Source organism: Citrus clementina, unplaced genomic scaffold (genome assembly GCF_000493195.1).
Source record: "Citrus clementina cultivar Clemenules unplaced genomic scaffold, Citrus_clementina_v1.0 scaffold_8, whole genome shotgun sequence".
In the NCBI taxonomy this organism is placed as follows: domain Eukaryota; kingdom Viridiplantae; phylum Streptophyta; class Magnoliopsida; order Sapindales; family Rutaceae; genus Citrus; species Citrus x clementina.
In genome coordinates, this window is record NW_006262022.1 from 18,993,145 (window position 1) to 19,017,677 (window position 24,533).

The 24,533-nt window shown below is 35.9% G+C and overlaps 5 protein-coding genes across 5 annotated transcripts; 1 reads left to right on the forward strand and 4 right to left on the reverse strand.

Moving 5' to 3' along the window:
* Nucleotides 1–29: 29 nt before the first annotated feature.
* LOC112096235 (receptor-like protein EIX2) lies at nt 30–1,162 on the reverse strand. Its single transcript, XM_024179485.1, has 2 exons — nt 724–1,162; nt 30–645 (listed from the first exon to the last, which is right to left on the reverse strand). Exons 1-2 carry the CDS (start codon nt 1,114–1,116, stop codon nt 157–159), a joined length of 882 nt encoding a protein of 293 aa, XP_024035253.1. The 5' UTR covers nt 1,117–1,162; the 3' UTR covers nt 30–156.
* LOC18034271 (receptor-like protein EIX1) lies at nt 1,152–3,135 on the reverse strand. The gene is made up of 2 exons (XM_024179878.1): nt 1,288–3,135; nt 1,152–1,199 (listed from the first exon to the last, which is right to left on the reverse strand). Exons 1-2 carry the CDS (start codon nt 3,133–3,135, stop codon nt 1,152–1,154), a joined length of 1,896 nt encoding a protein of 631 aa, XP_024035646.1.
* A 3,233-nt stretch (nt 3,136–6,368) lies between these two features.
* LOC18034346 (receptor-like protein EIX2) lies at nt 6,369–8,555 on the reverse strand. The gene has a single exon (XM_024179879.1). It carries the CDS (start codon nt 8,553–8,555, stop codon nt 6,369–6,371), a length of 2,187 nt encoding a protein of 728 aa, XP_024035647.1.
* A 5-nt stretch (nt 8,556–8,560) lies between these two features.
* LOC112096443 (receptor-like protein EIX1) lies at nt 8,561–9,373 on the reverse strand. Its single transcript, XM_024179880.1, has one exon. The coding sequence runs from the start codon at nt 9,371–9,373 to the stop codon at nt 8,561–8,563; it is 813 nt and encodes a 270-aa protein (XP_024035648.1).
* Nucleotides 9,374–19,494: 10,121 nt separating this feature from the next.
* On the forward strand, nt 19,495–21,235 carry LOC112096444. Its single transcript, XM_024179881.1, has 4 exons — nt 19,495–19,681; nt 19,759–20,207; nt 20,517–20,917; nt 21,004–21,235. The coding sequence occupies exons 1-4, from the start codon at nt 19,495–19,497 to the stop codon at nt 21,233–21,235; spliced, it is 1,269 nt and encodes a 422-aa protein (XP_024035649.1).
* Nucleotides 21,236–24,533: the final 3,298 nt, after the last annotated feature.

A 24,533-nucleotide genomic window follows, 5' to 3' on the forward strand; every position in this document is an offset into this window, starting at 1 on the left:
TTAGAATAGCTCTCTGATTTAGCGTAAAATGTGTCTAATTTTAGAGGGTCCAATCTTGCCACTTTATTGTATAATACTTCATTTCTTGTTTAGAGGACATTAAACAACAATTTAATAGAAAAAGCATAAAACAAACACTGATAAACATGAAAAACTCTAGTAACATTTTCTTACAGAGCATCCAAATCTATCGACGCAGCCATCCAAGAAATAACAGTATTTGTACCTCCATCTTCTGTTGATAAGCAAAGGGCCCATGAAACACCAAAAACCCAACACAAATCCAAGTGCCATGCTTACATACAACAACCAGTCAACTTCATCTTCATCTTCGTTTCCATTTTCATTTCGATCTTCAGGTACAAGAGCATTCTTCTCGGGACAATTAGGAAGTGGAGCTCCGCAGAGATTGTTCCCGGCAAAACTGGATGCATCCATGCTTTGCAATTGAGTGCTTGAAGGAATTTTCCCAGTCAAGTTATTGTAGGATAGATTCAAGTGATTCAGAAATGATAAACTTGACATACTTTGAGGAACTTTACCAGACAGTTGGTTCATTGAGAAATCGAGGGATTCAATTGATCTCATATTTCCAATATTCTCTGGAATTTTTCCCGTAAAAAGGTTGTGGGAAAAATTTAATGACTGCAATCCCATAAGATTTGTCAGTTCCTTTGGTACTTCTCCTGAGAAATTATTATTGGAAATGTCCATGATTCTTACCAAATTAAGAATGGTGTTATATTCAACCATAAACCCTTTCGTCACAACTGATGCATCCTCAAAGACATCTGAGACGCCTCCCCTTATATATGATATTGCATTATCTTGATCAGGTGAATTCGCTGCCGCCATAGCAGTGAAGTTATTGATGCATCTTGGTATGATCCCTGAGAGACTGTTATGTGCAACGTCTAAAATTTGGAGATAATTTAGACGACAAAGTTGAATTGGCAAAGACCCATGAAGCTTGTTTGATCGAAGATTGAGAATCGATAAACCTGAAAATCTTTCTCCCATCCATATTGGAATGTCGCCAACAAACTCATTTTCACCCATGTCCAGTACTTTCAAATTTGAACAATTTTGAATTGGCACAGGAATTATTCCAACCATTCTATTATTGCGAAGGTTCAATAATTCAAGAGAACTTAAAGTTCCAATTGAGATAGGAAGGCTACCAGAAAAGTTGTTGTTACCTAAATTCAGCACAAGCAAGTTAGGCCAGTTCATCCAACAATCAGGTATATCTCCAGAAAAATAATTTTTCGAGAGTTTGAGATATACGTAAATGTTGTCCGCCTCATTCTCCCTCTTACATATTAAATGGAAAATGGATCCTGACAAAGCATTGTTGGAAAGATCAAGTAGACCCGGGGAAGGTACAAGAGGCAATGGGCGGTCACAATTTGGAATCTCACCATAGATTTGGTTGGTAGAGAGATTCAAGTACACGTACTGGGAAATGGAATTCCAAAACCAACGGGGAATAGTATCTGAAATTCTTGTGTTGGATATGTCTAGAATGAACAAATGCTTTTGGGAACGAAGCCACGACGGAAATTGAGGCCCTAAATGACATGACCTCAATCTTAGTTTTTCGAGTTGAAAAGGAGGAACCCAACTCTGATTGACTTTGAAGATTAGCGAGTTTCCAAATGCAGAAAATGAGGTCAATTTTGTTAGGTTGACGAAGTGAATTTCAGAAAGAGTTCCATTCAACCTGTTGTTGGACAAATCCAGAAGTTCTAAGTGTGATAATTGTCCCAACGACATTGGAATAGCACCATCCAGCGTGTTATTGAAAAGATCTAAGTTTGTCATCGATGAAAGTTCTCCTAGAGCAGGTGGAAGGGGACCTGAAAGAGAGTTATCTCTCAATTCAAGAGTGTGCAGACTTTTAAATTGCCCGAGTTGATTTGTCAAGTGACCAGAAATGTGACAACCGCTCAAAACCAGTGACTCTAGTGCATATGCACCACATGACGAGAAGATATCTAAGACTTGTGATAAATCTTGACCCAATTTGACATATGAGACGTCTATTGATGTTAACTTACAAAGTCTTACAAATGATGTTGGAATCTGCCCTCCAAGTTCTACATTGAAAGAAAGGTCGAGAGTTTTGATAGAAGTCAATTTTTCTAGACCCATTGATGAAATCGTACCTTGCAAGCTATTACCTCTAAGAGAAAGGAACTCAAGATCATTAAGCTTAGACAACCAGCCAGGTATTGCAGAATTGAATTCATTAGAAGATAAATCAAGATGTCTAAGAAACGTCAAGTTTCCTAGTCCACTGGGGATTTTACCATGAAATTCATTATCGCTAAGATCGAAAAAGACTAAATTACGAAGACCAAAAACCCAACTACTATATTGAAACAAAGAGTTATTAAAATGATTTCCAGAAAGATCGAGAGCCTTAAGGGAGGAAAAATTAGTAGAGGGTAATGAAGGAAAGTGATGGAGTTCACAGTAGGACAACTTTAATACTTTTAAAGAAGGGAGTGAGTTTATCGTCACTAAACCATCAGAGGATTTAGTAAGGTCAACCAGACTCAGATCGAGGTGCTCTAGAAAAGAAAGACCAGAAAGCCATGAAATACTTTCAACTTGTAACTCATAATAACTCTTACTAAGGTCAAGATATTGAAGATTAGAGATATTTCCAAGTTGGTGAGGAATCACTCCTGCAAATTCGGCTCCAGAGAGATTTAGGTATCTAAGGTTCTTAAGAGAGCCAAGATACGAGGGAATTTGAATTCCCTGGAAATCATTATCACTTAAGTCCAAGTGAATCAAATGCTTTAAGTCAAACAAAGAGGGATTTATCTTACCAACCAGCTTTGACCCCGTGCCATAATTAGGATTAGGGTTTCCGAGGTTGAGCTGAAGCACATGGCCAGTAAAGTTGTTACAAACAACACCATCCCATGCACAGCAATCTCCATCACCAATATTCCAAGAGGCAAGACGGTTTGAAGGATCACTGAGATCTTGCTTCAACTTTAAAAGCGCTTGTCTCTCACTGTCTACGCAAACCACGTTAGGGTTGCCAGTGCAGAAGCTGATGTTGATCATGGTAACTAAAGTAAACAACTCAAGAAAGAGAAGGGCAACAAAAACATCCATAGTTGATTTCATTGCTGTGGCTAGTGATGAATTAATTATGGGGAAAGGAAGTGTGCTTATGATGAGAATGTTATTATATTGCTTGATATTTATAATGCCCTCCGTTTGCCCATATGACACGTTTGCATCAATCGAATTTGGTACGTAATAGTATGATCGAAAAGGATTTATGATCTGAGTCTCACATTTCTGCAAGAAATTTCCCTGCTCGTTGCTTTGGATCATCATCAAGTCTTCTAAGTCATCAATTAACTGTTTGCTGTGGCCCCTCGGTGGACTTTGAACTTGCATTATTACAGTGGGAGATACAAACAAAGAAACCAAAAAAAAAAAGAGTTTTAAAAAAGGAATTGAATGGTTAAAATGATATACTGTAAAGTTTAGAGTAATAGGCTAATTATGAAGTTTCAGAGTTTTATGTTGTAATTTTTGTTATAAGTTTCGTCTCAACTGCGATGGTTAGGTTTTGAATCAAATACTTTACAAGGCGTTTCATTTGTAATAGTTTTCATTTCTGTAGGACAATAAATATTCTCGTTTGATTCGTTTTTTTTACTTAGTCTCTAAATTTATTTCGCCGGGTTATCCGGAATGTGTTTAACTCGTATAGTATATTTTGTCTCTCTGTTAATTTGGGCCGACAAGAACTAAGGAAATATATTGACCACCTCCTTCGCTTGTCGGCAAGAACTTTCGTGCTCAATGCTTCGGGTCTTTAAATTCTCAATGTCATTGACTTCTGTGGCTCCTCCAGTGGACTTGCGTTTTGCATTTTTAGTTAAGGGAAAAAAAAGGTCTTGGCTATTTTATGGCATTGAATAGTCATTAAAATATTTAATTACTAGTATATTATTAATATTTAAAAAAAACTAAAATTTATCTTTTTATCGAGAAAGTTCATCTTAAGAATGGTAGAAAGGCTCGATCCAATCATTGACCAAATTGATTCAACCATAATTTTTATGACTTTAGCCCAAACTTAAGGAGTTAATGATTGGGTTAGGGCTCAAGGAATCAGACCCAATATAGGGCCTTATCAAAAGACTCAGACCCGATTCTTAAATTAATTTTTAAAATTAAAAAAATATAAGAATTGAAAGTACATACGCATCATACATGTGTATTTTGTACTTGATTTATTTACTTGTTAATTTGGTTAGATTTTACATGTTGTATTGTTGTTAAAGCTAAATAAAAAATTAATTTATTAAATTCCTTACAACCAAAATAAAAAAAAACATGAAATAATATTATCAATTAAAAAAGAATGAAGAATTGGAGCATTATTCTAAAATGTTGTGAAAGCGTGTGGTTGAACAATTACTAATATTACAATGACTGTGATTTTTGGAGATATATAAATGTGGTAATAAATAAATGCAAAGAAAATAAGACACAATAATTTACATGGTTCGGCATAATGCTTATATTCACGGACAAAGACTAGAAGATAATTTTACTAATAATGAGAATTTACAAAATTGAAAAAAACTCACAAAACCTAATACTCAATACACCCAAATAGATCCCCTTAACATCCAAAGAAACCCTCCTCTAAAACTCACTTAAAACAAACTTTGATCTCACAAATTTTATAGGAAGTATTACTCACCTACCACACGACTTCAATTTGACTTGGCCAAATTGATAAATTTGGCAATCAATGCCAACTTTTTCATGCAATGCATGCTAGCTGTCTGATGCAATTATTCAATTTGGACTTGACTCTTCAACATAAAAGAAGCATCTAAGAATTAAAAAACAAGAATTAAAAATTAAAAAACAAAGAATTAAAAAAAAAAGTCCGAGTGGGGCTAGCAAGAATTAAAAAACAAGAATAAAAATTATGGTGGGGCTCGGATAAAGTCCGAGTACAACCCTAATTTGTAGGGTAAGGCTTTTTAAGGGTTAGGACCCTTCATTTTACAAAACTGAGCCCAACCCGTCCCCTTCCAAAGCCTAGTTCCTCCAGCACTGCACCTTGCAGGCTTGCACCCGAATTAGACGCATGGATGATATACTTTTTGGCTATTGGAACATAAGGGAACATTTACTTTCCTTTTTTAGAATTGGAATAAGAAGTGAGTACCCTAACGACGTGCTAGGGAGATCAATCAAGGGAAACAGCGTTGCTATTTCATCTCCAAGGCTCGTGATCCCGGGCACGTGGGTTCTGTCTCATCAGTATTTCGCCAATGACCTCTTTGATTTCCAGATAGCAATTAAAATAATTTTTTGTGTTGTCTGTAACTGTTTGTATAAATTGTCAAATTGACCATGAAGCCCTCAAACTACAAGCATATGTTTATTAATTTGCTGATTGGTTCCTGATCTTCGCAGATTGTTCCAGCCATGGTTGCCATGTTTGTGTATAAGGCTGCTGCTCTTGTTTAAGTTTGCAGAGACAACGAAGACTTGCAATTTGTTTTTCCGGAAAACGAGGGTATTTCATGTAACTGAAATTATCCACATTAGTGATCTCTTGGAATATTTCACCTTGATTCTGAAATATTTTGAAGCCCAAAAAGCTTTGCAAAGAATAGTTCAGTTTCCTGAGTGGCTCAAAAGTAAAGTTGATTGATTAAACGTAAACTTCAGAGATTTATAGGCAACTATCAGGCATGTCTTCCAATCTTATACCAAACTTTCCATTGCATACCACGAGATGATAAGTGCTTAAACAATATGTAATGATGGATGATATGGAACCATCTGAGTTTCAAGTACTTTCACAGTTTAGGGGCTTTTAGCACGATAGAGTTGATAAATTTGAATTGTCAGTAGTCATTTGTACTGGGATGTCAATCGTCAAAGTTGTTTGTGAGAATATGGGCAAAATATTTAAATGTAAGTTTCTACATTTCTGCATTCTATAGAAGCAAAAAGCTTTTTATTCCGCAATGGAAGAGTGTAAGACTTGTATATCAGGGTAATTTTTTTTTTTCAATTTTCTTCATCTTTTGAGACAAAGAAACATAAATTTTATGTAAAACTGAACCATTAGGTTAACAGCTATCTGATTTGGTTCTAAAATTTAATTTACGTTAGCATAAAATTCAGTTAATCACGACCCATGGTAACCATGATTGATCTAATGGTTGAAACATAGTGTCAAAAATTATATAATTTTAGAGGGTTCCAATGTCCAATCCTTCCCCTTTATTGTGTAAGTAATTCATTTCTTGTTAAAAATACATGAAACAACAGAGTACGTACAAACATGAAGAAATCTACTAAAATTTACTTACAAAGCAGCCAAATCTATCCATACAGCCATCCAAGAAACGACAGTACTTGTACCTCCATCCTCTGTTCAAAAGTAGAGGGCCTATGAAGCACCAAAAACCTACCACAAATCCAACTGCAATGCTTACATACAACAACCAGTCCACTTCATCTTCATCTTGCTCGGCATTTCCGTTTGGATCTTCAGGTGCACGTGCATTGTTCTCAGTACAATTAGGAAGTGGAGGTCCGCAGAGATTGTTTCCAACAAAACAGGATGCATCAAAGCTTTGCAATTGAGTGCTTGAAGGAATTTTTCCAGTCAAGAGATTGTTGGACACGTTCAAGTGATTCAGAAATGACAAACTTGACATACTTTGAGAAATCTTACTAGAAAGTTGATTCGTTGAGAAATCAAGAGATTCAATTGATATCAAATTACCAATATTCTCTGGAATTTGCCCAGTAAAAATGTTGTGGGACAAATTCAATGATTGCAATCCCCTAAGATATGTCAGTTCCATAGGTATTTCTCCTGAGAAATTATTCTTGGAAACATCAATGATTCTTACCAAATTAAGAATGGAGTTATATTCAACCATAGATCCTTTCATCACAATTGATGCATCCTCCAGAACCTCACAGTCGTAGGCTGTTACTTCAAAGTAGGACATAGCATTACTTTGATGAGATGAGTCAATTGTTGCCATAGCAGAAAAGTTATTAACGCATCCCGGCATGGTCCCTGAGAGACTGTTATTTGCAACATCTAAAATTTGTAGAGAAGTTAGACGACAAAGTTGAATCGGTAAAAAGCCATCAAACTTGTTTGATCGAAGAATGAGAATCAACAAACTTGTAAATCCTTCTCCCATCCATGTTGGAATCTTGCCGACAAACTCATTGTCACCCAAGTTAAGTACTTCCAAATTTGAAAAATTCTTAAATGACTCAGGAATTAGTCCAGACAATCTGTTATTGCGAAGGTTCAATGACAAAAGAGAACTTAAAGTTCCCATTGAGATCGGAAGGCTGCCGCTAAAGTTGTTGTTACCTAAATTCAACACATGCAAGTTAGGCCAATTCATCCAACAATCAGGAATGTCCCCAGAAAAATTATTTTTTGAGACTTTTTGAAAATAAATGCTGTGTGACTTATTCTCGCCGTTGCATATGAAATGGATCATGGATCCCGACAAAGAATTATTGGAAAGATCAAGTATGGGCCTTAAAGCAGGTGTATGGGGCGGTAGAGGGTCAAAATCCGGAATCTCACCATAGATTTGGTTGCTAGAGATATTCAAATACTCATACTGAAAAATGGAATTCCAAAACCAACGAGGAATAGTATCTGAAATTCTTGCATTGGATATATCCAAAACAGATAAATTCTTTTGTGAATGAAGCCACGATGGAAATTGAGGTCCTAAATGACATGACATCAAGAGCAATGTTTTGAGTTGGAAAGGAGGAACCCAATAGGGATTCACTTGCAAGATTAGCGAGTTTCCTGATGCAGAAAACCAAGTCAATTTTGTTAGATTGACAAAGTGAATTTCAGAAAGTGTTCCATTCATCTTGTTGTTGGACAAATCTAGATATTCTAAGTGTGAAATTTTTCCCAAAGACAATGGAATAGAACCATTCAGCATGTTTCTAGAAAGATCTAGTCTTGTCAAAGATGAAAGATCTCCTAAAGCAGGTGGAAGTGGACCTGAAATGCAGTTGTCATCTAGGGAAAGTGTGCGCAGACTTTTAAATTGGCCGAGTTGACTTGTCAAGTGACCAGAAATTTGACTACTGCTCAAAACCAGCGACTCTAGTGCAGACGCACCACATGCAGATAAAATATCTAAGACTTGTGATAGGTCTTGACTCAATTTGACATCCGAGACATCAATTGATGTCAACTCACAAAGTCTTACAAATGATGTTGGAATCGGCCCTCCAAGCTCAAAATTTAAGGAAAGGTCGATTGTTTTGATAGAAGTCAAGTTTTCAAGACCAATTGATGAAATCGTACCCTGCAAGCCATTACTACTAAGAGAAAGGAACTCAAGATGATTAAACTTAGACAACCAGCCAGCTGTTGTAGAATTGAATTTGTTTGCAGATAAATCAAGATGTCTAAGAGACGTCAGGTTTCCCAGTCTGTTGGGGATTTGACCTTCAAATTGATTATAGCTCAGATCCATAATGACTAAATGACGGAGACCAAAAACCCAGCTGCCGTATTGAAAAAAAGAGTTATGAAAATAATTTTGGAAAGATCGAGGGCGTTAAGAGAGGAATAATTTCCAGAGGGCAATGGAGGAAAGTGATGGATTTCGCAGTCAGACAACTTTAATACTTTTAAAGAAGGGAGTGAGTTTATCACCAGTAACCAATCAGAGGCTTTATTAAGGTTCATCTGACTAAGATCGAGGTGTTCTAGCAAAGATAGACCAGATAGCCATGAAAAACTATGTACTTGCAACGCATATTCCGACCAACTGAGATCAAGACATCGCAGATTAGAGAGATTTCCAAGTTGGTGAGGAATTATTCCTGCAAATTCGGCTCCAGAGAGATTGAGATATCTTAGGTTCTTAAGAGAACCAAGATATTTGGGAATCCGAATTCCCTGAAAATCATTACCGCTTAAGTCCAAGTGAGTCAAATGCTTTAAATCAACCAAAGAAGGATTTACATTACCACTCAGCATTGACCTCATGTAATCTTCATATTCAGTAGTGGCATATCTGAGATCATTTCTGAAAGGATTTCGCAGGCTGAGCTGAAGGACATGGCCAGTAAGGTTGCTACAAACAACTTCAGCCCATTTGCAGCAATCTCCATCAACAACCCAAGAGCCAAGACGGTTGGAAGGATCTTTGAGATCTTGTTTCAACTTTAAAAGCGCTTCTCTCTCACTGTCTGTGCAACCCACGTAAGAGTTGCCACTGCAGAAACTAGATATTGCAAATAACTCAAGGAAAACAAGGGCAACAGAAACACTCATTGTTGATTTCATTGCTGTGGATAGAAATCAGTTAATGATAAGAAAAGGAAGCGTGCTGATGGGAAATGTTATCATCTTGCTTGCTATTTATACTCAATTTGGAATTAAATGTTTCACAAGTGAAAACACTTTAGCGTTGCGGCAAAGAAATTTCAACGCATTCACACGTCTTCCCTCAGTGGACTTGCAATTTTTATTATTATAAAGTGGACGAACGTGACACACGAGGCATCCTTAAGCCGACCCCCTAACATATAAAAATTATGAACGTGACACACTTGTCATTAATAAGCCAGCCCCCTGATATGTTAATTTGTAGTTAACAAGTGAGCTAGAGTTGAGAAAGAAAGACGAGAGGAAGTTTTGCAAAAGCTTAAACTTATATTCATTTATTCCATGAGCTACACATATATATAGTCTCTGAACTAAACACTTAAGCTAGAAAATAGAATAACAGTAGCAGATAATCTGGAAAATAACTAACTGGTGCCGAAAAATCAGCACTCGAGATTATTCAACGGAACCACTAAGGTCTAACAAACTTGACCAAGTCTTGATGATGACCAAATCTTCCACTCACTCTCCTCCCGTTTTAAAGTTGAAGACGTGCATGCAATCCCAAGCATTTTCATACGTCCCATGCATTTCCATACATGGTCTGAAGGCATGCATGCAATCCCCATGCACACGAGCACATATCATTCCCCCCCACTCACAACATCCTTGTCCTCAAGGATGAAATCAGGGTATGTCTTGGCAAAACGCCACTCAGTTTCCCAGGTGGCATCCTCCACTGGCGCACAAGCCCATTTAACCAATAGCTGAGGTTTTGGGCGATAATTACCTTTACGTATCACACGCCGACCCAAGATAGCCTCAGGCTATGGAAGAAGTGTTGAAGTTTCTGACACTGGAGGAAGTCGGGGAGAAGCAAGTGGTACGGATCCCAAATGCTTACGTAGTAGACTAACATGAAAAACATTATGGATTTGAGAACCAAGCGGAAGAGCCAACTTATAAGCAACCGAGCCCACCTTTTCAATGATTTGATACGGACCAAAATAACGTGCAGCAAGCTTCATGGAGCCACGAAAGGCCACTGATGTCTGCCGATACGGCTGTAACTTTAAATACACATAATCCCCCACGTGGAAATTTACTTCTCGTCGATGCTGGTCCGCTTGAGATTTCATACGGTCCCGAGCCCGGAAAAGGTTCTACCGTAACTCATGCAAAATAGAATCCCTGTCTCGCAAGTATTCATCCACTGCTTGGACCCGCGAAGTACCCGGTACATATGTTAATAAGCTTGGGGGCGGAATGCCATAGACAGCTTCAAAGGGCGATAGTTTGGTGGACGAATGAATGGCTGTATTATAGCTGAACTCAGCCCAGGGGATCCATTCCAGCCACTTCCGTGGCTGATCGCCTGCAAAACAGCGTAGATACTGTTCCAAGGTGCGATTGACCACCTCAGTTTGGCCATCAGATTGTGGGTGATAACTAGAACTCATGCATAACTTGGTCCCTTGCAGTTGAAACAGAGTACGCCAAAACGAACTGATAAATACCTTATCTCGGTCACTAACAATCGAAGTGGGAATACCGTGTAGACGAACCACATTGCTGACAAATGCCTTGGCTACAATTATAGCAGTAAAATGGTGCTTTAAGGGCACAAAGTGGGCATACTTCGTTAACCGATCCACGACCACCATGATGACGGTGTACCCATTAGAAGATGGTAACCCTTCTATGAAATCCATTGAAACGTCAGTCCACATTTGTTTCGGAATGGGTAGCGGCTGTAATAGTCCGGCAGGCCTTATATTATCTACTTTATATCGTTGGCAGATGTCACAATGTTGCAAGAATTCTTTCACCGTCCGCCTCATGTTGGGCCATAAAAACCTACGCTTGATGCGAGCAAGAGTTTTATGGTAACCGAAATGCCCACCTACAGGAGATGCATGACAGTCGGAGATTATCTTAGGAATCAGTGAGGAAGTGGAACTCAAGTAAACTCTATCACGTTTGAACCAAACTCCATCTCTCTGTAACAACTGGTTAGACTGAGACGAGCTCCTCTGAGATAGGCCTTCATAAAACGTGTCCTGCTGTACCTCCCGTTGAAGAACTGGCCACCAATTTGCATGGGGTAACGAAATTGCTAAAAACTCCACCATTCGAGATAATGAATCGGCACCCTGATTCTCAGCCCCCTTTTTATATTCAATTTCATAATCATACCCAAGGATCTTAGGTAGCCATCGAGTTTGTGCTGGTGTTGTGATCCGCTGTTCCAACAGATATTTGAGACTTTTTTGGTCAGTTCGAATGGTAAATGGTTTCCCGAGTAAATACGGTCGCCATTTGCGGATTGATTTAATGATAGCAAGCATTTCTTTTTCATATGTGGACAACGCCAAAGCAGAACCTTTTAAGGCCTCACTAAAATAAGCTACTAGTTTGTTTTGTTGAGAGAGGATGGCTCCAATTCCGATCCCACTTGCATCACACTCGATCACAAAGCGTTGGGAAAAATCCGGTAGACGCAAAACAGGTGGAGAAGTCAATGCTGTTTTTAATTGATCAAAAGCCGCGACTGCATCCTTATTCCAATGGAAGCCATCTTTAGTTAAGAGCCTGGTCAAAGGAGCTGCTATACACCCAAAATTGCGAATAAACTTCCGGTAATATCCAGCCAAACTAAGAAATCCACGAACCCCCTTCGTCGTCGTTGGCGTAGGCCAATCAATGACTATTTGTATTTTAACAGGATCAACAGCCACACCTTTTTCGGAGATGATATGACCCAAATACTCAACCTGTAAAACTCCAAATTGACACTTTGACTCTTTGGCAAACAAGCTGTTAGTTGATAAAATATCTAAAACTTGACGAAGATGCGAGAGGTGATCTTCCCAAGTTCGAGAATACACCAATATGTCGTAAAAAAAAACAAGTATGAACCTCCGAAGATATGGACGAAAAAGATCATTCATGAGACTCTGAAAGGTTGCAGGAGCATTGGTAAGTCCAAATGGCATCACAAGAAACTCGTAATGTCCCTCGTGTGTACGAAAGGCTGTCTTTGAAACATCCTCCCCCTTCACACGGATTTGGTGGTAACCTGCTCGTAAATCCAACTTTGAGAAGAATTTGGCGCCGTGGAGTTCATCTAAGAGTTCATCTATGACTGGGATTGGATATTTATCTTTGACTGTGATAGTGTTAAGTGCTCTGTAATCCACGCAAAATCGCCAAGACCCATCTGCCTTCTTAACTAATAGAACTGGAGATGAAAAAGGACTGCTGCTAGGTCGAACCAATCCTGCTTGTAGGAGCTCTTTAACCATTTTTTCGATTTCATTTTTTTGGTAGTAAGGATACCGGTATGGCCTTACACTCACTGGTTTTGTATTTGGCTCTAAGGGAATTTGATGATCATGTGTCCGTTTTGGTGGTAAGCCAGAAGGTGGTTGAAATACATGACAAAATTCATTTAGGAGGCATATGAGGTCAGGTGGATATTCATTCAATTTATTGGTATTAGCAGGAATAATTTGAAAGAAAAAACCAGTGCCTTGTAAATTGAGAAATTCTTTACCAGTGAGAGCCTCCATGCCCGCTCGTTCCATTCCTCGGAAGGTATGGATGCCTTCTCCCTTTCTAAAGGTCATTGTCAATTTCTTATAGTCCGTCTCGATAGGCCCAAGAGTTTCAAGCCATTGAACACCCAATACTAATTGACATGCTGCAACTGGTAGGATGTAATAATCTGCGGTGATAAGATGACCTTGAACTGTGAGAGTGAGTCTCTGGCACTGTCCTGCACACTCTATCTGTTCTCGGTTTGCAACCATGACCTGAAGCTTCTTGTCACAAACCACTGGTAACCTAAACTTGGAGACAATAGCTTGATCAATGAAATTATGAGTACTTCCCCCATCTATTAAAACCGTAACATCCTTATTCTTCAGTTTGCCTTGGACACGAATGGTTTGAGGATGTGTTGTACCTGCAATAGCATGAAAAGAGACTTCTGGTATTACGTCATAATGCTCTGGTACATGTTGAGCTTCTTCATCATTAGTGCAGTTAAATTGGGGAGAGTCTTCTATCATAAATAGTTGTGGCCGCTCACAACGATGTCCTGGCACGAATTTCTCATCACAGTAGTAGCATAATCCCTTCTCTCTGCGTTCGCGTGCCTCTTGGTTGGTGATTCGTCGAAAGGAAATTGGTGTATTATTAGAGTTCTGATTTTTTTTTTGGGCGGGCGGAGGTCCTAGCACGCTAGCTGTTGTATTTGGCATCGTCCTAGGCATCACTGAGGTTGTTTGGAAAGGATAGGACGTGCGAGCCTTTCTTTGCAATAAGTTCCGTTCTTCAACGAGCCGAGCGACTCCTATGGCGTCTGCCAAGGTTCGAGGTTGTTTGATCTTAACGTCTAAGCGAACGTCATCTCGAAGTCCTGCAACAAAACAGCCAACGAGAAAATGTTGAGGTAAGCCATCGATCTGATGGGAGAGCTTTTTGAAGGCTTCTTGGTAGGTTGCTACTGTTGTAGTCTGTTTGAGGCGAGACAAAGCTTCAGACGGGTCCTCGTAGTCGGTCGGGCCGAAACGGAGCAGGACTGCCTTGGTGAACTCCTCCCAACTTAAAGGTCCACGAAACTTCATCAACCATCTCTGCCATTGTAAGGCAATTCCCTCTAAATGGAAAGAGGCCAGTTGAACTTGTTGATCAGGGGCAATATCTTTGAAGTCAAAGTATTGTTCTGCTCTGTAGATCCAGCCACTTGGGTCTTCACCGTTAAACTTTGGAAACGACAAATTTATATGGTGATGGGTCCTGTCAGTAGTTGGACCATGGAGAGAAGGGCTTGGTTGGTTTCGGTTTTGTGAGGATTCTGCAGGGGCAAGGGAATTGGTTTCAGTATTGACAGTGTTTGAGCTACGTGATACTCGAAGGGCTTGAAGCTCTGTCAAGACCGTTTGCAAGGTGGCATTAACTTGATCAAAGCTTGACTCATGGCGGGCTATAATTTCACTAACTTCGTTGCGGAATTCAGCATTAGTTTTGCCGCGAGTATCCGTGATCTAACCTGCTCTGATACCACTGATATGTTAATTTGTAGTTAACAAGTGAGCTAGAGTTGAGAAAGAAAGACGAGAGGAAGTGTTGTCAAAAGCTTAAACTTATATTCATTTATTCCATGAGCTACACATATATATAGTCTTTGAACTAAACACTTAAGCTAGAAAATAGAATAACAGTAGCAGATAATCTGGAAAATAACTAACTGGTGCCGAAAAATCAGCACTCGAGATTATTCAACGGAACCACTAAGGTCTAACAAACTTGACCAAGTCTTGATGATGACCAAATCTTCCACTCACTCTCCTCCCGTTTTAAAGTTGAAGACGTGCATGCAATCCCAAGCATTTTCATACGTCCCATGCATTTCCATACATGGTCTGAAGGCATGCATGCAATCCCCATGCACACGAGCACATATCACCCCCTAAAATACAAAAAAAAAAAATTAATGATAATAAACGTGACACACGAGTCAGTGAGCCAGCCCCTACAACAGAAAAAAATAATAATAATAACAACGAACATGACACACGAATCATTAAGCCAGCCCCACGTACAAAAAAATATCAAAAGTGTTGGGGGGGGGGGGGGGGGGGGGCGGGAATGATGGGTTTCTTTAGTAATTTTGTCCTCAAAATCAAGGTGGTACAACTAACAGTAATTTCTGATGGAAATAATTATCTCGCACATCTTATATCAGCAATATCTATCATTTTATTAATGTGCACATATGAAGAGAAGGGTTGATTTAAATTTCAAATATAATTATATATGGAAGAAGAAAGCATCAAAATCATTGCTTTGGATCATCGAGTCTTCAAATACATTAATTTATTGCTTGGTTGGGTCCTTACGTGGAGTTTCAGTTTGCGTTATTAGATTGGAAGATTGCGACAGTGTGGCTTTAAGCCACTTCACTTATACGTTGGCCACACTCGCGGTTAATTCAAGAAGGAAAAATAAATTTATCTGTCTGCTTCACTTTCAAACATCAAATCTTCAAAGTCATTGATTAACTGCTTGGGGTTGGTCCCCCAGGGAGATTGAAAGATTGTGCCACATTTAACATAAGCCCCGCGGACTCCTGGAAAATTTTCAAGGAAAATCAATTTAGCTGTCTACGTCGTGCAGATTGATAACCTGTTTGCATGTTGACTGATAATCATACCCGGTAAATAAATTAGAGGATAATAGATTTATAAATTTTGAGAATGATTCACCATTTTTTAAAAAACACTCTACTCTTTTATAGTGATAAACGAGTGAGAACTATTGACACCCTTTAAAATTATTCTAAAACTCTTATTTTATTATAATTACATTGAGTAAAAAGGCACCTATACGTTTAAGATTTTAAGAAATGGTCATATTAATCTTCATATTTTCAATAAGGATACCAAAACTTCATTTTGACTAAGGTGCTCTATTAACTCAAAAAAATTAACTCCAATATTTTATTATAAATTGAAGAAAATATTAAAGTAAATGTATAATATATACATTTAAAATAATTTCAATATTTAAAAAATATTTGAATACTTTACAATCTTATAATATATTAAACCAAATAAATAGAAGCACAATATTAAAATAAATATATCAAAATTTAAGTTATTTTCAATATTTTATAAAATAATTTTAATATTGTTAATAAATTAGATACATTTTGTTAATTGTAAATTTTATTGAACCCAAAGACTTATTTATAATTTCTATAATAAATACAAATTATTATTAAAATATATATAATAATTTATATTTTGAAAATTATTTTGTATATTAAAAGATTTTAATATTATTTGACTAATAGACAAATTAAACTATTTAAATTATATTTATATTTATTAAAAAATTAAAGCAAATTTTTTTAGTTACTATTTACTAATGGTATTATAGTCAAAAGAAAGATTTGCCAAGGTTGAATCATTTGCTGCAACTCAAGAATGAAATACAAGTGTGCAACCCAAGAGGGGGGGTGAATTGGTATTTTAAAAATTATCATAACAAAGCCACACAACAATCCAATCTAATGCCTTAATAAATTCGAAAGCAATAAGTTCAATAAAAGCACAATAACAAATGAATAAAGAGAAGAGAAACAAACACACGAATTTTTACGTGGTTCGGCAATCCCCACCCACGTCCACGCCTCCAAGCGATCTAAGCTTGAAGATTTCACTATCCAAGCTTTCCAAGGCTTTAAATGTTTACAATTGACTTCAAGGTGTCAATGAACCTTTACAACAAAGAGATTATCTCTCAATCTCTTCACTCAAGTGTCTCACACACTTAAACACTTACAATTAAGATGAGGAATTGAAAATTACAATGAAATCTCTCTTAAAGAGTAGATATACAAATTAAAGAACAAAAGATGATTCAAGGTTTTATGATTTGCGAAATGAGAGATCAATGAACGTTGTGTGCTTTTTTATTTTTGCTTGCATGAGAGCTTGAAAATGAATTGGATTTGAGTTTATATAGTTTGAGCTCAAAAACTAGCCGTTATGCACATTTTGGTGATAATCAGCTTACCGTTTATGAAATCCGGTTAGCCGCTTTTATGTTACCGTTACAGCAAAAATTTGAATTTAAGAAAATCTGGCATGCCGCTTTTCATATCCGGTTAGCCGCTTTTGAAATCCGGATAGCCGCTTGCGAAATCTAGATAGTCACTTATGTTCCAGAAGCTTACTGCCCAACATTCGGCTAGCCGTTTGTCACATCCGGTTAGCCGCTTGCTACAGTAACCAGTACAGTGCATTATTTTCTAAAATTATATTTTGACCCCAAAACGTTATAAAATTTTATTATAGCCTAAAATGTTATGAAAGTTTTCAAATAGATCCAATTTCATAATTTCTAAATAATGCTTTGTCAATCCCAAAACTTTTTGAAATTATAATAGCACCCAAACTATGTGAAATTATAGAATGACCCAAAATATTTAAATATTTTCAAATAAGTCCAAATCTGAAATTTTAAAACAATATCAAAGATTATAAAATACTTTCATTTTAGTCCAAAACACTTAAATTCATAAAATCATTTGCTTACTATAAAAACACAATTCACAAATCTTTGTTTAACTAACACATGTGATTTGTTATCATCAAAATCAATATTTATAGCCATATAGGCTAATAAAGAAAAGCCAATAAAATTCAGTTTTAGTTCCCTTGTCGGCACAAAACCAATTGAATCAAATTTGTTTCTCTCTCTCTTTCTCTCTCTCTCTTTTGTAGTCTCATCTATACAGTTAATTTGCTCAAACTTGTTTTCTTTTTTTAATTTGATTATTTTTATTTTTGGAAGCTAGTGTTTTTGAGTTTTGTCGAGAGAGAATATTTGAAAAAGGAGATTATTTTTTTTAAAAAGGTATTTTTGGCATTAAAGACAATATAATTGGAAAAAAATTTAAGATGATTTTGGAGGGGTCATATATTATATACAATATACTACATGGGTGGGATATTTCCACCCCATTATTTGTATAAACCCATCCCATTTCTAAAAAATATTTACAATAAATACATATTTTTCTAATAAATACAAATCAACAAAAAAAATTATGTAATTAATCAATTAAATCGTTCTTATATTTTTTTCTTACTTTTTTTTAACCATTAAAGTAGCTTTAATATAAGTTCTATTTAATTATTTTGCTTTATGACATAAAATGACCCATTGACCCAAAAAAAATGTGTTCTTGTATCTAATACTTTAGATACTTAATTTTGTGACTTAATCTAGGTTCTTAAATGAAGTCTAATAGTTTTCAATGTTTTATATGTAAATGACATAAATTTGACAGCCTAATAATTTAATGAGTATTTTTTTCATAAAGACATTATGCTAGTTTAATTAAAAATAGTCAATTTAAATTTAGGTTTAAGTAATCTTATTAGTCACATATAATAAAAAAATAAGTCACAATAAAATAAATTAAGATAGATTTAATTGATTAATTCTTTTGAATTCTTCTTTATTTGAAATTTTTAAAAATAATGAAAATTTTTTGTAATTATTTTCTAAAAGTGGGGTGGATTTGTTGAATTTGTAGGGTGAAAATATCATCACCCACAATACACATGTCCATATAAAGAGAGTTAACACATAAAAGTCGTATAAATACGTTCAAATAGCGCCCAACACAGAAAATTAAACTAATCCAAACTTTTTTTTTTTGAATTAAGGTAATCAGGGGGTTGAAAAAAGAAACTTTGCATAAATATGCACAAACGATATAAAGTGATGTGGTATGAAAATTGTGATTGAATAAAGCAAATGGGCAATGTTATAACTATTAATTCTTTTGTACCAATTGATGTGATATTATATGAGTGGTTAAACGAATACATCACCAAGCTTATTTTTATTATTTTATATTTTTATTCAACTAATTCTTATATCATATTAGTTTGTATAAAAATAATTTTTATAAAATTTTGTAGTTATAACATCACTCAAAAAGTTATATGGCCTACAATTTTTTTTTTAATTAAGGTTGTGGCTATTTGAACCTCAAAATTCCTCTGCATACCCATACTTTTATTGAAAGTTTTATTACTAAATTATCTGTAAACAAAATTATTAATAAAGACATAATAGTGAGATGATTTTTTTTTTTATCATATTTAAGATCTTACTTTAATTGGTCTAAACAAGAGAAATTGAAGTGAACAATTGATTCTGATATTAGAAATATGCCAACCAATTATGAGAAATTGGATACAGATTTACAAATGGGTAATTTCTTGATTTTGGCATGATAAGGCAAAGCAGCAAACATGCATAAGAAAATGAAATGTGCATAAGAGAATGATATCATGTTGGTTGTTATAAGGTCCGCTGTTTATTCATACGATATTTCCAATCTAATTAATTTAGAATGTAAAATTGAAATAGCAAACACATCGATTGTCCTTATTCCAAAGAAACAGTGGTCTGAGGTGTTGTCAGATATGAGGATGATTACACTTTGTAATGTGCTTTATAAAATAGTCTCCAAGATGCTAGCTAATCGCATGAAATCTGTTCTTGACTCGGTTGTTTCAAAATCTCAGAGTGCCTTTGTTCCCGGTCGTGCAATTACCGATAATATAATTGTCTCGACAAAAATTATGCACTTTTTGAAGAGGAAGAGGCAAGGAAAACATGATGTCACTGCTCTAAAGATCGATATGTCCAAAGCATACAATAGGATCAAGTGGGGTTTCTTTAGGATATGATGCTTAAACTGGGTTTTGACACTAAATGCGTGAACTTTATCATGCTTTGTGTGACAACAGTTCGTTACAATGTGCATCGTGAGGGTTGGGAGGTGGGTCCAATTATGCCAAGTAAGGGTCTACATCAAGGTGATCCATTGTCTCCGTATCTTTTCATTTTATGCGCAGAGGGTCTTAGTTCTTTGATCAAGAGACATGAGAGGCTTGGTTTGCTTCATGGGGTGAGAGTTGATCAAAATGCTCTAGTGGTGTCTCATATTTTTTTCGCCGATGATAGCTTTCTATTTTTTAGAGCAAATCAGGTTGAAGCTTTTATCATTAAGCAGATTTTGGCTATTTATGGATGTGCTTCTGGTCAGATGGTAAATTTCACTAAATCAACCGTTTCATTTAGTGCTAATGTGAATGCTAGTATTTTTAGTCAGATTTATGGAACCCCGGATGTTAATGCTACAGAAGATCATGGAGCTTATCTCAGATTTCCATCTCATATTGGTCAAAAGAAAAAAGTTGTCTTTAATTATATTCGGGACAAAGTTCGACAGAGGCTGTAAGGTTGGTCTCGAGCTGGAAAGGAAATCTTGCTGAAAACGGTGGCTCAAGCAATGCCTAATTACGCCATGAATGTCAATCTCCTACCCCTTGACTTATGTAAGGAGCTGGAAGTTGTGATGAATTCCTTTTGGTAGGGCAGCAAAAGCGGTGGTGGTAGGGGAATTCGTTAGATGAAGTGGGAGCACTTATGTAAACCGAAGGATTTTGAGGGAATTGGCTTCAAGCAACTGCATACTTTCAATGTCACTTTGCTTGGAAAATAGGTCTGGAAACTTCTTACAAAACCAGAATCTTTTGTTGCTAAAGTTTTAAAGGCTCGCTATTATTCGAGATCTACTATTAATGAAGCCAAATTGGGGCACAATCCGAGTTTTGTGTGGCGCTCTATTTTATCTGCAAAGGATGTTGTTGTCTATGGGAGCCGAATTCAAATTGGAAGTGGGCAGAATGTTTTAATAGGCCAAGATCCTTGGCTGCCAGATATCAATAATAGCTTTATCTCATCTAATCTAAATGAGGAGCTAGCTGTTGCGAAAGTGAATAGCTTGATGGTGCCAAACCAAAGACAATGGGATTTATATATTGTTTCTAATCTTTTTAATTCAAGAGATAAAGAACTGATCTTGCAAATTCCTCTTAGCTACCATAGAGTGTCTGATATGTGGTATTGGTTGCATGATCCTTGTGGAGTTTATTCAGTACGTAGCTGCTATAAACTGTTAACTCATAGTGCTAGTGATTTTCTACTAGTATTTGGAGAGCATTGTGGAATTTGGAGGTGCTGAATAAGGTTAGGAATTTTCTTTGGCGGGCTGCGACAAATGTATTACCTACTGCAGATAATCTTATTCGTCGTAGAATGGCTATTATGCCTACTTGCTCTTTGTACAATGCCTATGATGAGATTGTTACACATGCTCTACTGGAATGTGGCTTTGCTAAGTCTTGTTGGATTTCCTTTACTGTTGGTTATTTGTTATGAAACACAACCCCTTCTTCAATCTTGATCAATCAGCAATCTAAGTAACCTTGACCAATTGCTCAAGTAACTAATGGTTCTAACCAGGAAATTGAGAATCAAGAACGTAAAACTAAATGAAAGAGAGAAAAAGATAAAGAAAACAGAGAAAAGAAACACAGCAAGATAACGTGGTTCGGTACCAAGGTACCTACATCCACGACTGAAAACACCCTTAGGGCTTGAAACGTTTATTAAAAAGATTGATTACAACAGATCTTGAGAATACATAGAACAAATCTCTTTTTTACAGAATTCTCTAAATCTCACTTAATCCCAATCGAAATCTCTTCTTAAGGTGTTGAACTGACCAACTCTGCTTCTTAAATACTAAATCCATAAGCATGTAGAACTTGTTGTAACAGAATTAACCGTCAAAGGGTCCCATTTGCCAGCTCACCAAGCCACCTCAGTATTACTATTTTTAACAGAATATAACTAACATGTTTCAAAATTCCAGGCCATTGTCTGTCCTTAAGCCTCTTCACTTTTCTCCCAACTTGATTTTCCATCAGGGCTGTCCACTCCTTGAACTTCTTTAAGGCTTCACTTTTCTGCTTCAACACATAAACCCAAAGTTTCCAAGAGAAGTCATTTATGAAGGTAATAAAGTATCTTGCTCCACCATGAGATGGAACTTGTGATGGCCCTCAGATGTCTGAATGAACATAATCCAGTGTTTGTTTGGTTTCATGCTTCCCTGGATTAAACTTTTGCCTAGTGGTTTTCCTAAATACACACCTTTCACAGAACTCAAGGTGAGAAATGTGATCATGAACAAATAATCCTTGTTTTTCCAGTTCTTTCAAACCTCTTTCACTCATATACCCTAGCCTCATATGCCAAAGTTTGGTCTTATCACTGCTAACACTAGCATTCACCTCTAACTTTAACAAAGGCGCCATTAAGACATGATCTATATTTGACCATTTTCAGCTTTAATGCTACAACCCAACTGATATAATATCCCCAAAGATATTAGGTTTCTTTTAAGGTCAAGAACATACTTAACTTGTTCAAGGTCTCTGGTTACTCCATCAAACATCTTGATACTGACTATTTCTATTCCAGCAACCTTACGAGCAAGATTATTTCCTAACAAGACTTTGCCCCTATCTATATTATCAAAGATTTTAAAGAGGTCTTTACAAGAACACATATGAAATTGATTCTAAAAATCAAATTTTAAAAAACTAATCCTTTCCTAATTTTCAAAGTTTCCTACAGGATGGGGTGATTTTGTCGTAAGTGATTTTTTTTAAAAAAATTTACTAAATACGAAAATTAGTTTTTAATTTTTAATATCACTTTTGAATCTCTCAAAAACAATAACGAGCCATTCATTAAACATTTATATTATTGTTAATAATATTACATACTCATTTCTTGATCAATGCTAATAATGTGTGACAATTGTATGTTACCATAAATTCTATGGCACGAGACTTTTACAATATAAGTTTTATTTGATTAATGCTAGACTACGAAATGGTTGAAACATAATTATATACATTTTAAATTACAGTTGTCCAACCTCAATTCCAAACGCACCCTAAATTAATTAGATAAAAACACCACATGACCGAGACTTGAAATATACACTAGTAGATAAAGAATGAATACACGCGTAAGAGTTTGATTGGTGTGCACGTGGAGTTTGAACATGAGACTTTTAGCTCCGTTATCACGTTCGAGAAACTTCTCTCAAGTATTGTTTCTCAATTATATTTCTTCTTGTTTAGCTCTCATGGAATAAGAGGAACAGTTTGATTCCAAAAATGGAGCATCCCAAAGTAAAGAGAAAAAAAGGAACTGAGCCTGTTTTCTCTCGGGAAAAATGTTTTGTACAGTCATCACATTCACACAGCTTTTATGACTAAAACTTTTGAAACAAAAATTTTCACTGAAAGATAATTAAAACTCGCTTTCCCTCATTGAAAATTTTATGCCTCAGACGATTCAGCAAGAGTCTAGGAAGTTGAATCTGATCTTTGATTTCATATTCAGTTTCCATTATTGGACCACGTTTATCATCAAATGGCATCCATGTGTGAGGAAAACGACAACATTTTTGGAACCAGATTTTAGTTATTGACAGCTTGAATTGATAGTAACATAACATTGAACTTCAATTCGATCTCAAGTCTCAGTTATTTAATGGAAGAATTTGGGTTCTGGCCTATGGGGATAGCTAGCCAAAGCTATCAATGCAGGATGAGGGCCAAAGCTGTCAAAGCTATCTCTGACTTTGTAGCTCAAATTCTTGAAATTTAACTTCTAACCATTATGATTGATTTCAAAAGAAAGTAGCTAGTACATTACTTGATGGGAAACCTCATTAATTTTAAAGTGATGATACTCCATCCCACATTTTTTATAAATCCAACCAATTTTTAAAAAATAATTATAAAAATTGCACATTATTTTTAAAAGTTGTACATTGATTCACTTTTTTAACATATTTGATTATAAAGATTGGTTTGACATAAGTTTAAATTGAAGTAAAATTATCAAGAATTTACTTTAACTTTAATTTTTTTCTAATTTGTACCAAACTAGTTGTTTATAATACTATTTTATTAGTATGATTATTACTTTTTAATTAAATTAACATAACGTCTTTATGGTACAATTCTCATATAAATTATTAGACTGTCAAATTTATGTCATTTACACATAAGAGTAGTGAAATAATAATTAAGTTTCATTTTAAAATATTAAATTATAAGTTGCAAAATTAAATACCTAAATTATTAGATATAATAACTCATGTTTTATGAGGATAATTTTGTCTTTTTATATCATAAAAATAAAATAGTGAAATAAAATTTATATTAAAACTTAGGGAGATTGCCAATTTCCCCCTTATTAAAATCATTATATACCAATTCCCCCCTTATTATTTTCATAATGACCAATTTCCTCCCTGCCGTTATAACAGTAACAGAAGTTGCTCAATTACAAGAATTATGTGTGTAGAAGAATTATTCTAATTGGGGAAGAAATGAGTGAAAAAGAGCTTATATATCAGATGCTACAAGCTAGCTTCACGTTTTTGGAAAATTTCCAAAAACCATATAACGAACTTTAACAACTCAGGCCACGTCAGCAGAAATTTACAAACACATCCTTCAACTGAATGCAATCTGCACAATGACCCATGCAACTCTCACGTGATTTCACTTTAGTCCCAAAAATCAGTTAATCACTTATCCAGATTTTTTTAAAGTTATGGTGAAATGATGCCATTTCATATGGTGAA

Excerpts from the sequence above, each read along its gene's own strand:
- LOC112096235 (XM_024179485.1), bottom strand. The coding sequence starts at position 1,116 with ATGGTTGGAATAATTCCTGTGCCAATTCAAAATTGTTCAAATTTGAAA. Across the intron at positions 646-723 it reads ATAACACCATTCTTAATTTG|TCATTAAATTTTTCCCACAA; the intron begins GTAAGAATCATG and ends ATGGGATTGCAG.
- LOC18034271 (XM_024179878.1), bottom strand. The coding sequence starts at position 3,135 with ATGGATGTTTTTGTTGCCCTTCTCTTTCTTGAGTTGTTTACTTTAGTT. Across the intron at positions 1,200-1,287 it reads ATGAGGCGGACAACATTTAC|GTAACAACAACTTTTCTGGT; the intron begins GTATATCTCAAA and ends TGCTGAATTTAG.
- LOC18034346 (XM_024179879.1), bottom strand. The coding sequence starts at position 8,555 with ATGGATCTGAGCTATAATCAATTTGAAGGTCAAATCCCCAACAGACTG.
- LOC112096443 (XM_024179880.1), bottom strand. The coding sequence starts at position 9,373 with ATGAAATCAACAATGAGTGTTTCTGTTGCCCTTGTTTTCCTTGAGTTA.
- LOC112096444 (XM_024179881.1), top strand. The coding sequence starts at position 19,495 with ATGAAATCTGTTCTTGACTCGGTTGTTTCAAAATCTCAGAGTGCCTTT. Across the intron at positions 19,682-19,758 it reads ATACAATAGGATCAAGTGGG|TTCGTTACAATGTGCATCGT; the intron begins GTTTCTTTAGGA and ends GTGTGACAACAG. Across the intron at positions 20,918-21,003 it reads CATAGAGTGTCTGATATGTG|TATTTGGAGAGCATTGTGGA; the intron begins GTATTGGTTGCA and ends ATTTTCTACTAG.